We start from the raw sequence: 12,413 nt of genomic DNA, 5'->3' as shown, positions 1-12,413 counted from the left end.
CACCCACACCCATTCCTAATAATTCATTTTAAATGTTGGGAAGCTTTATTCATGCAAATATAATCTTGGAAAGAATTGTGTTATAATGTCATTCAGTTCTTTGAACTCCTTCCAAGTTATAAACCAAAAACCACATGGCAAACCACCAGTCAGATGTATTTGTTAGAGGAGCTGTCAGCCAACAAATTCACTCCTCTTTCCATCCTGCTGAGAGCAGTGAACACGCTAATGGATGCGCTAGCTGGTGAAAGTTGCCCCCGTCCCCGGCCGCTGGACTTCTGAGGACCTCAAGTAGGGTGGTCTTACCAAGTCTCAGGACACCATGAGCTCACTTCAAGGCAGCTAACACAACAGAAAAGGGAACACTCAAAACTATGTTTTATTTTCATCAAGGTAGGCATTTTAAAATAAAATGGTTCTATCATAGTCTCTGCTTTAAATACACTGTATCAGTCTTCAGGCTACAGACTCAGGCGGGCCTCCTTAGTTTATGGGAGTCTGCAGCTCCATCTAACTGACAAAGTGTTCTCAAGGTCAAAGAAAGTGGTCAAATTAGTACTGTTTTCATTTGAAAAAGCATGGCCTCATTTTTTTTTAATATATGTGTCCCCCTCACGGTAACCCAGTCCTGAACTTACAGCATGCCAGACCTTCATAATTATTTTACTCTTAAGAGACACATGTAAGGAAGAGACGGATCCAGAAAGTTTCATAGAGGAGGTAAGGCTCCTGTGTTCCAGAACATTTTGTAGGTGTGATACTTTCAATTGTCCTTATCTGACATCCTTAAGGAAATGAGCCATACAGGCCACATGGGGAGTGAAAAAAGGGAGCCCCTGAAAAGGGAAGGGGGAGGGGGAACACTCTCCATCCCCCCACAGGCACAGACACAGGAGGGTTTTGGGTAACAGGGCTTGGTCTTAGGCACAACTCTATATAGGTTAAAAGTTAGGGGATCCGGTTCTTGAAAACTGGTGCTGGAGAGATGGCTCAGAGGTTGAGAGCACTGGTTATTCTTCCAGAGGTCCTGAGTTCAATTCTCAGCAACCACATGCTAGCTCACAACCATCTATAATGAGATCTGATCTGATGCCTTCTTTAAAAAAAAGAAAAGAAAAGAAAACCAGTTCTGTAGGAGAGAGCAGCTTGCTCCACGACTGGCCTGAGACAGTCCTCACTGCTCCCTCTGAGTACTGGTTTTATCAAGTTAGTCTTTGAGGGAACTTTCACAATTCAAAGCTGTAACAGAAGTTTTTGCCTTGGGGCTTAGGCCTAACTATTTGCTAAGGTGAGAGCTGAGTCAATAGAGCACACACAGAGCAGACTTTAAAAGAAACTTCTCCAGCATATTCTGTGATAACCCTAGAAGGGCAGCTGTGCTTAGTATTTGGTCCTTGTCGCTGTGCTGTCGAGAATTCCATTTTTTGGTTCTACGCTCCAAGTGTTTCTGGCTCCTGTCTCTTTCTGTAATGTACAAAGCCCCTGTCCCTAGATGGGTTACTTCTCTCTGAAGAATTGTAATTCAGTGCCCTTCACTCTCAAACCTGTGTCTTTTGCTTGTGTGATTTTCCTGATCTGGCTCTAAGTAACCCACAAACTTCTGAAACACGTCTGAGTTTTGCCACTGGAGGCCGCATGAAGACACTCATGGTCAGGGCTAGGGGTGCAGCTCACTGACAATCTTGCCCACATTTCACAAGGGTCTGGGTTCTACCGCAGCACCACAAAAGAAAAAAAGTTAAAAAGAAAATAAATTAGAATCACAGGTCCCCTCCACATGTGACGGTCATGCCGCTGTGGAGACTCACGCGGCACACACTGGCTTGTGGGAGGAGGCTGAGTTTGTCACTCTCAAAGCCCTCCTCACTCTTCCGCCACATCCTGGCACTGAGAGGGGACGCCGCTCTGGTAGAGTCCAGCATGCTGGCCGCATCATGTTTGTAAATGAGAGTTGATATCACACGGGTACACACAGCCAGTTCCTACATGTCCTTCTCCCAACTGGTGCCAGCAGCAGAACAGGGCCTCTCTACTCCACTCGCATCTGACTTGGGCACCCTCACTGGGTTACTGCTTCTTTCCCTGAACCTGCTCTACTCAACATATGCAGTGAGGGCATCATTCACAGATCAATGCTAGCACAAAACTTACTGGCTTATAGTAAGACAAACGAACTCTAGGACATTTTATGACAATGTTGTCAGAACATCAGAGAGTACGATAATTTTTCTAGGAATTCATTGTTACATTTTACAATAGTACAGTTCACGAACAATTGGGAAAAATTGAAAACGTTTAGTAAAAATGACTGGCTGGAAGATGTTGTCTTAAGAAATAAAGACAAAAGCTGGGCATGCTGTCATCCCAGAACTCAGGAGGTTGAGGCAGGAGGATCACACAAGTTTGTGATCAGGTTAGGCTATAACATCAAGAGCCTGTCTCAACAATAACAACAAGCAGACAAAGAAGCAAGACCACAGCCAGAAGACTTTACGCCTCTGTCCCACACAGCTGCTCCATGAAGGACCACACTGAGACAGAGTGTTGCAGCACCGGAGGCTAGTTTGAGAAAGCACAAGGCTGGAAAGTCTGAAATAATTTGGGGTCTATGTGGGCTGTAGAGGAGGTACTTAACTACTGGGTACTCAGCCCTAGAATGGTTTGGAGCAGGGAAATGTTAGCTTATAAACAAAGGAAGTAGCTAGGGACAGTAGTTTTGGATTGGTTAAATTACACATAAAAGGCACACTCAAAAGCAATTACGAAGGCGGATATAAGAGAAACTTAATAAACTGTGCAGTAGCTCAGAAATCTGAGATCTCACTAGAAAGACAGATGGACACACAAAACAGGAGCACCTCTGCTATCTCCCACAGTCATCTCTGATAGCCTGTATCCTAGGACAGGCTGTCAAGTCTCCTCCACGATGGAATGCACTTAACTTCATTGTTTCCTGAAATGTGCACAGGCAGCCGGCGCCCTCCGGGACTGCACCCTTCAGTGGCTCTCACACTCTTCCTCTGCACTGTTGAGCCTACTGCGCCCTCCGTCAACTCCTCAGCCCTCTGTCCAAGTGCAGCAGCTTTTCGTTGTTGTTAAATCTCCTGGAGATCATCTACAAGCTCCTTACGGGCACACGCCTTTTCCCTTATCTCTGTATATCTCTTCGACTGTTTTGTATATAGTAGATATAACTACATTACAAGGCTTGTATTCTGATTATACACTGCAAACTGATCATGCTCACATGTAAGGGTCCCTGTCCCCGCTGAATGGATCGTGTTTCATTGACACTTCCTTGTGAGTTAATTGCTACCTAAAGGAAGATATTTTATTTGACAATAAACTTTAATTTTATTTAATAAAATGCCTATTGAGTCTCAAAGCCTATTAACTCCTGGATCAAATCAGGTTGATGAAATGAGCAGGTCTTACTTCTTATTTTTAGAATTCTTCTTGCCAAACAACTAAGTGTCTCGGCTCTTCTCTGACAGTCAAATCAGGCTACTAGGAAACACGACATGTATAGATTTTTCTTGGGAGAACAGCTCTCGGGTGCTCTGGACTTACGGGATGGACTTAGGTTTTCCACACACAAGTCTGTATATGTCCACAGGCTGTGATCGCCGGCTGTTTGAACTATGACACACAGATAGGTGGTCTTAAACCTCTTTCATCTCCTCTCACGTTTCCTTCCTCACATGGGATCCAAGGACTTTCAGTCATCCCTCAGGTCTATGCAGCATCCTCCCTCCCGACCAGCTCAGAACTATCTGGTGACAGAACTATGTCTGTGTATCAGTGAGAAAGAACGGCAGGGGAAGAAATTCTAGAGTAGAAGGGAACTGAGTCCAAATGGAGGCTCTAGTGCCTATTAGTTCATAGCCTGGATACATTAGCAAGTCTCTCTAGGTTTCATTTCCTTCAGTCCTTCCAAATTCAATCAGAGAAACTGCAGGCAAGTCCCAGGACAAAGAATGCTGCTGCCATGTGGGGCATCTAAGTCTAAGCCAGTCTTGGCAGTCAGCCATGGCCGTGAGTCATCCTCAATTTTTTTCAAATGGAAAAAATTAGAGGAAGTGAACACTTCCATGCAAAGCAGGACATCTCAGAAGCCAGTTTTATTTTCTAAGAGAAGGAGCAATCAATGTGATTCTGCTAAAGCCTATAGATTAATCAGAGAGTATTGAATAGCCAAGCCGAGGAGCAGCAAGGTATTCATTCCAGAGCCATCACTGTGCTCCAGACAAGGACAGAGCTACAACAAAGCAGTAATCACAGTCCCCAAAAGAGCAGGAGCGGGAGGAAAGTGATGCAGGTGACACTGAGGTGACTTTTGTGGACCATGATGACCATGTTCTAGAGGGAATGAAGTCAGGTTTCTGCATGCCCTGCATTCATTTGGCCAACACATCTGAATATAGCCATGGGTATAAAAGCTGACTTTAGACTTCAGTAGAAGAGAGGATGTGAACACAAATAAACAAGTAGATAGGATATACACACAGTGAAAAGCAACAAAGACACATACACAACATGATGGAAAGATGGAATAGAAGACTACTGCTGATGTGGGATGCCCTTCTGTACGCTTGAATATGTGTTGCTTTTACTGGTTGATGAGTAAAGCTGCTTTGGCTATGGGAGGGTAGACTATAGCTAGGTGGGAAAGCCGAACTGAATACAGAGTGAAAGAAGGTGAAGTCGAGGGGATACCAGCAGCCATAGGAGAAGCGAGATGTGAGGTAACAAGTCTGAGATTCCTGGTAAAATATAAAATAATGGGAATGGGTTAATTTAAAAGTAAGAGCTAGCTAGTAATAAACCTGAGCCATTGGTCAACTTTTATATTTAATATAAGCTTGAGTGTTTGTTTATTCAAGAACTGGAGGGTGGGAGAGAAACTACCAGTTACATACTGTTTTGGGGGTTAGGATAATTCTTCACAGAAAGATGTGAAGAACAACTGTGAAATGGACATTTACAGACAGGACAACTCTTAGGGCATTTCCACACAAGGTAGAAAACAAATGTCACATATGACAAGTATCTGGTGGTTCATTCTAGATTAAGGACTGGGTGCCTGACAAGGCCCAATGACTAGAGACGGAAGGATGGATTGCATCCATATTGGTGTAGGTGATGCTGCAAACCCTATGATAAATAGCCAGGACTTAGTTAGCAAACAGAATTACTCTCATTAGGGAAGGTCATTCTTCCCAATTAAATAATTCTGAACTGTCAATATTTTCTTTAATACTCAACTCAAGCTCTTATTTCCTTTGGTAAGATTCTACATTTTCTATGATATGGAAAACTTATGATGATCAGGGAGCATCTATGTCTACAAACATCTGCTGTGCCCTTGCCTATTTTCCTGAGATTTCAAGGAAGAAGGGATATGGTGTCCCTTTCGGGCTAACAACTACATCTATTTCCCATTATCCAAGATGGTCACCCATTTTTATTCTTTTGTAGTTCACTCTCTAACCTGACTTTGTCAGCTTTTGTCCCCATTATAAAAGATCCTTATTTTCATCCATACTCTTTTGTGTGTTTATTTATTTTGAAATTTTATTTTATGTGTATGTTTTGCCTGTGTGTATGCTTGTGTGCTATGTGCATGGCTGGTGCTGGTGGAGGCCAGAAGAAGGTTTGCTGGGAATCAAACCTGGGTCTACCGGAAGAGCAGCTGACCCATCTTGGCTACATGTGTTGTTTTCCTTCTTTCAAGACAGGGTTTCTCTGTAGCCCTAGCTGTCCTGGAACTCACTCTGTAGACTAGGCTGGCCTTGAATTCAGAGACCACCTGCTTCTGCCTCCTGAGTGCTGGGATTAAAGGCAAGCGCCACTACACACAGCTGTGTGTTGTTTTCTTGAGACAGAGTCTTGCTATATAGCCCATGTTGGCCTTGGCCTTGGCATTCTTTTGCCTAAGCCATCTGAGTCTTGGAATTACCAGCATGTGATATGGTTGTCAAGCTTCCAAACATACTCTTTAAATTTGTATTGGTTGTCTCCACTTAACTCAATACGGTACCCATCTTCACTCTGTATTACATTGTGTCACTTAAGTCCTCAATGACTCTTCTGCTGCCAGGTTGAAGGAATAGTTTCAATTCAAATTTCACTAGGTACCTCTGTTCAATTTCAGTCCACTTGACTACTGTCCTGTTTTCTCCAACCCTTCTACTCATATAGCCTACCAAACCACTGTTCTTTTAGCATCCATGAACCATAACAGTCATGTCTGTAGCCTGTGTTCTTTACCTGATTTGTTCTTCCTAAGTAGTGTCATAGGTTCATGGTTTTAGTGTCTATGCTCAGGTCAGGACATCCTCCTAGAACTGTCACTCTTGTTTACTCTGATGCCTGAAAGACCTCAGCACTTGATTATACTCAAGTAACTCAAACTTGGGATGTCTAAGCCATAATATACTTTTCTTTCAAACCTGGAGCATCCTTTTCTATTGCCTCCGCCTCATCAGCACACACATTTGTTATCTGGGACTAATTTCTGTCTATCCTTTAAGACTCATTCAGAACTTATATTTCCCAGAAAGTTCTGGCACACAACTCCAAAACAACCCTAATATGCTTCATTTATGAAAAATATATGGGGCTGGAGAGATGGCTCGGTGGTTAAGAGCACTGGCTGCTCTTCCAGAGGTACTGAGTTCAATTCCCAGCACCCACATGGTGGCTCACAACCATCTGTAATGAGATTTGGTGCCCTCTTCTGGAATGCAGGCATACATGGAGGCAGAATGTTGTATACATAATAAATAAACCTTTAAAAATATATGTAACACACAGAGAGAGAGAGAGAGAGAGAGAGAGAGAGAGAGAGAGAGAGAAGAGGGGGAGGGAGAGAGAGAGAGAGAGAGAGGGAGAGAAAGAGACATTACACCTGGATGGCATACTACACAGTAAGAGCCCGAGGGCAGGGATGAGGTTTAACCATCTCTTAATATCTAGGACCTAGGATGATCCTTCAGTCTCGGTAGCTACCCCATAAATTCTTGCTACATGAACGAGAATTGTATTTTAGAAAGTGATCTTGTGACAGTACAAGATCCTACTTCTAAAAGTGGTCTGCCAGATATTATAGTCCTATAGTCAAAGTTGGATGCCCCAATATTACAGAGAAACCTTGGATAACTGTCCAGGAAGCCAGCTGTTTCTATCATCTTACATTTTTTGGAAGTTGCTTGCTTGCACTTCCTGCTTACTCAGTTAATATTACTTTCCTTCTCAGGTCTTTGATGGAGCTTAAGACTTGTTATAGTTACAGCCTTCTCCAATCTTACCTAAGGGCATACTAGGTACAAGACGGAGACTCTTCAGGAAAGACAACTATTGGAACAATTGTTGTAATTTTCCAGTCACCTACGGTCTGGAAATCTGGAATGTGTACTTGCTGGATGTTGTTCTTGTTGGTTGTAGTTTCATTTTTGTTTATGTTATTTCCTTTCTCTGGGAAATACTTGATAATTTTAGTTTTATATTAGAATTAAAACCTTCTTAATTAGACAAGAAAGGAGAAATGTTTTGGGAATTTGGTCATTCAGTCTAATGACCAATGGAACGGAATGGGTTGGCTCGATGGGCAGTCTTCTCTGAGGATACGTGACCATCTAAGAAGCGAGGAAGATGCTCTCTCTGGGATGTGGTAGGCTTCCTAATGCCACAGCTCAATGACCTGGTCCTGAGCTTTCCCCATCCTTCCCTGGTGGACAAAGAGGCAGCAGCGCCACTTCATTCTGTGTTATTTCCATTCTGTCTGTGAATAAATAAATCCTGATCCAAGACTTCCATGGATTGTCGCCTGACCAAATACACTGTTCCCTCCCTGTGACTGTGCTCTATCCACGGCTAACAAGTCTGTAGCATTTTGAAATGGGAATTAAATGGTCACCAAATATTTTTAAAACCCAAAGTGGTTCATCATATGCTGATATTTACAATAATAAAATGATAAGCAATTGACAGTTTCTCCACCTGGTCTTAATTTCCACATTTATCAAAGCTGGATAAAACTGGAGGTTTTTTTTTTTTTTTTTTCAAGACAGGGTTTCTCTGTAGCTTTGGAGCCTGTCCTGGAACTAGCTCTTGTAGACCAGGCTGGTCTCGAACTCACAGAGATCCGCCTGCCTCTGCCTCCCGAGTGCTGGGATTAAAGGCGTGCGCCACCACCGCCCGGCGAAAACTGGAGGTTTTTAATATATTACAGGATAATTTATAACACCGTATGGCAATAAAAATTAATTGTTAGAAATTGTCACGCTCAAAAAGGACTTTCACAACAGCTATTATTTGCAACAATTACATACAATTAGAGCAGTCCCACCACATATAGGAGAAAAGCCCCTCCTGCTGTTTGACCTCAAGGCTTACTAGCATGATGTAATTGCCAGTGTGTTGTAAATCACCAGTGTGAAGTAATTGCCTATGTGTTGTAATCACCAATGTGTTGTAATCGGCAGTGTGTGATGTAATCGGCAGTGTGTGATGTAATCGGCAGTGTGATGTAATTACTAGTGTGAAGCAAGGCTGCCCACTGTGATAGTAGGGCCCTGGAGCTGCTGCTCACAGGAAGGTCAGGATTAAGGAAAAGTGTCTGGGAGGCTTCCATCTGGGGAGAAAGGCCATTGTAGGGATGAGTCTGGGAGCTGCAGGGCCAAGCAGGATGAAGAAAGAGGGTTCTTTAGGCTTGTGACAATGCAAAGAGCTTACCTGATTCATGATGGAAAACTTCCTCCCTATCCTGTTGTCTGGCAGCCGGAAGCCCTTCCTTCTCATACCATCTTCTGACTCTGACTTAAACACTTTCTCGGGGTCTCCTTTCTCCTCCCCCTCAGAGAGCTCCTTCTGCTTCCTCTTCTTCCGCCTGTTCCTCCGCTCCTTGGCACTCTTTGAGCTGAGTTTAGAAAGTTCAGATGAGCTCCGTGGAGAGCCAACACCATCTTCACCTTCTTCTTCAATGGCATCTTCTGAGACAGTGCCTGCTGAAGTGGCCATCGCAGCAGCCTAGGAAAGAGCCACAGCGACAGACTTTGTCACAAGCATAATCTGGGGCCACCCACGTCAGCCACAGACAGACAGGGACAGGAGCCTGCCCTGAGGAGGAGGCTGTGGTCAGCACTGGCTGCTACCACCTACTGGGTGAGCTTGCATCCTGGTACACATGCCTGAGTGACCTGCACTCATAGCAAGCACGTTAGGGATTTACTCTGAGGATCCCATACATAGGGATCTTCATACAAAGGATTCCTTAGTGAACAACAACGGAAATGAATGCTTAGAAATCATATTACATATTAATATACATATATATGTCTACATATGTGTATGATTTATATGAGAATAATAAATGGTAAGAGTAATAGAATCACAATTGTTTCTAAATTTTGTTTTATGCCTATATCTTCATTTTAAGTTTTAAAAAAGTATTTATTTTTATATGTATGTATATGGTGTGTGTGTGTGTGTCTGCATGCGTAGCATGTTCTTATGTATCAGAGTGAGCAGTTGAGACCAGAGGTGAACCTAGGATCCCATCCACCCTGTTTTTTTTTTTTTTTTTTTTTTTTGGTTTTTCGAGACAGGGTTTCTCTGCAGCTTTTTTTTTTTTTTTTTTTTTTAGAGCCTGTCCTGGAACTAGCTCTTGTAGACCAGGCTGGCCTCGAACTCACAGAGATCCGCCTGCCTCTGCCTCCCGAGTGCTGGGATTAAAGGCGTGCGCCACCACCGCCCGGCCACCCTGTTTTTTGAGATAGGGTCTCTCACTAGCCTGGAACTGACAAAATAGGTTAGGCTGGCTTGCCAGGAATCCCTGGGATCCACCTACCTCTGCCTCTTAACGGCTAGGATTACAGATGTGGGCCATCGTGTTTGGCTTTTTCTGTGTGTTCTGGGGGATAAACTCAGGTCTTCATGCTTGTGTGGAAAGTACTCTACTTGACAGAATTCTCTCCCCATATTTTCTTTTAAATGAGAAATAATACTCTATGGCCATAGTGAATCCATAACAGGCTCACTATGTTTTTCTGTGTTTGGGGGTGCAGTCCCATTGTAGAGCACCTGTGCTCAGGATACCCAATCCCCAGCACTAGGTCAATAGACAAACCAGACCAGGCTTATCGAAGCACGGCATTAACTACTCATCACAAGTTAACTTCCTAGTCACCACAGCAGCTGGACGCTGAGCTAAGGTAATCAATAGACGAGCACTGCAGTGGCAGGAGCAGCAGCACCGACATCTGGAAGAAGATGCAGAGCCACCCACCTGGGCTTCTTCCTGCTGCTTCTTGAGCTGCTCCAGCATTGCTTTGAACTCAGCTTCTTTTTGCTCGGCCTCTTCCAACGTTGCCTGGTTCTGCTCTTCGTAAGCCATGGCCACCACAGCCAAGATTAAGTTCACCAAGTAGAAAGAACCCACAAAGATGACCAAGACAAAGAAGATCATGTATGTTTTCCCAGCCGCTCGTAAGGTCTGAAAGACAAAGGCCATCTTCTCAGCTATTTTCACTGAAAATATGTGTGAAAAAAGTGATGTGTGGGGGAACAGCAGGCTGCAAACCTCCAGGCCAGCCTGAAGCTGTCAAGGCATAAGCTACAGTGGACCATGACTAAACACTCAAGAAATGGGACTGAGAGCTGGGTGAGTTCACCCACCCTGCTGTGTGGGAAACACCATTCTCAATCCCATCTTATCTTCCCTGTAGGTCTGTCACACAGAAGTCCCCAGCTCATCAGATCCTCATGTGGACAACATCACTATAGAAAAAGAGGCGTTGCTTACCAACTGATACAAGTTCTCCCAGTAGTCCTGGGTCATAAGGCGAAATAATGCCAAGAAGGCCCAGCTGAAAGTGTCGAAGCTTGTGTAGCCATAGTTGGGGTTCCTTCCTGCTTTCATACACTGGTATCCCTCTGGGCATTGCCTGAAGAAAGAAAGGGACATACACTGGGACAGAGACACAGCTAGGAACCTCAAGTCCCTCAGTTTTATTTCTGGCAACACACACACACACTCACACACACACACACACACACACACACACACACACACACACACACACACACACAATGTGATGGCATTTCTATTATATTTTAATAAATAAAGCTTGCCTGAAGATCAGAGAGTAAAACAGCCCCACTGGTCAGCCTTACAGACCAGATAATGGTAACACACACTTTAATCCCAGTAGCCACACTAGTTTGCCTTAGAAATCAAGTGGTAATGGTGCACGCCTTTAATTCCAGCCCTAGAGAGACTGCTCTCAAACACAATCTCATTCTGAGATTCCTGGAGGCAGGATCGTCATTTTGGACTGAGGTTGAGGTAATAGTCAGTGGTTGGCTGTTTTGTTTTTCAGATCTTCAGGTTGAACCCCAATTTCTCTCTCTGAATTTTTATTAATTGTGCTTCACATACATACGTGCACATGCACACACACAGAATGAGAAAGGAAGTTTAGAACTTTTCAAAATAATCCTCCCAAGTCATGACCTTGGAAATAATAGATTACACAGACCCATCTATTCCATGCCCTTGGAGATAGACATATCCACCTTTACAGCCTGGATAATACGCTATAAGAAAGATAAGCACAGAGGGGGGGGGGAGAAGGAGGAAGAGGATGAGGAAGAAGGGGAAGAAACTAACAGCTAGCTAACGTCTGGGGAAGGCCTAGAGTCTGAGTGACCTGGCAGTCTTCAAGGATGAAGATGCTGAGATCTGTGCACACCTAGGTGTTGGGAGCTCAGTGGGCGGAACCCATGGATGTACACTTTAGAGATAGGCCAGATGGCTGGATGTGTGCCAAGCATAAGAATCACTGCCTTATGATATGACATCCATATTAATGCATAATTTCAAATTATTAATTGATTAATTAGTAATTCAAATTAGCTGCTATTGTCATTGACAAATACTTGGAAGTTAAGTTCTTGGTTGTCTGTTCTTTTAACACTTGGTGTGTTGACCTAATTTACAACAATTTCAATTATATGATGTCAATTATATGATTTCTCCTGCCTTTGGACTCATTTGATATCTCTCTTAATGTAATTTATAGTATCTACTCTAATATAAAACAATTTCTGGTTGTCAGGGTCATACTAAAACAGCATATATTAGGGGACCAATGTAGTGAGTGAACCAAAACCACCCTACATGTGCTTACAGAATAGCTGTATGGATAGTATTATAGTGTGTGTGTGTGTGTAATATTATATGGTGAACCACCAACACCCTACATGTGCTTACAGAATAGCTGTATGGATAGTATAGTGTGTGTGTGAGTGTGTGTGTGTGTGTGTGTGTGTGTGTGTGTGTGTATGTAATATTATATGGTGAACCACCAACATCCTACATGTGCTTACAGAATAGCTGTATGGATAATATT

At 43.4% G+C, this 12,413-nt stretch overlaps 1 protein-coding gene across 1 annotated transcript in view; it reads right to left on the bottom strand.

The window, feature by feature from the left end:
• Scn8a (sodium voltage-gated channel alpha subunit 8) overlaps positions 1-12,413 on the bottom strand; it is a 171,050-nt gene that overhangs the window by 60,948 nt on the left and 97,689 nt on the right. Inside the window, exons 9-11 of the mRNA XM_038342097.2 lie at positions 10,805-10,946; positions 10,289-10,495; positions 8,737-9,030 (exon numbers count right to left, since the gene is read on the bottom strand). Coding sequence (XP_038198025.1) covers positions 8,737-9,030; positions 10,289-10,495; positions 10,805-10,946 — 643 coding nt within the window. The remainder of the gene's footprint in view (positions 1-8,736; positions 9,031-10,288; positions 10,496-10,804; positions 10,947-12,413) is intronic.

Source organism: Arvicola amphibius, chromosome 9 (assembly GCF_903992535.2).
Source record: "Arvicola amphibius chromosome 9, mArvAmp1.2, whole genome shotgun sequence".
NCBI classification, from domain to species: Eukaryota; Metazoa; Chordata; class Mammalia; order Rodentia; family Cricetidae; genus Arvicola; species Arvicola amphibius.
Note: the sequence above shows the minus strand (reverse complement) of the source record. Positions and strands in the feature narration are given on the sequence as shown.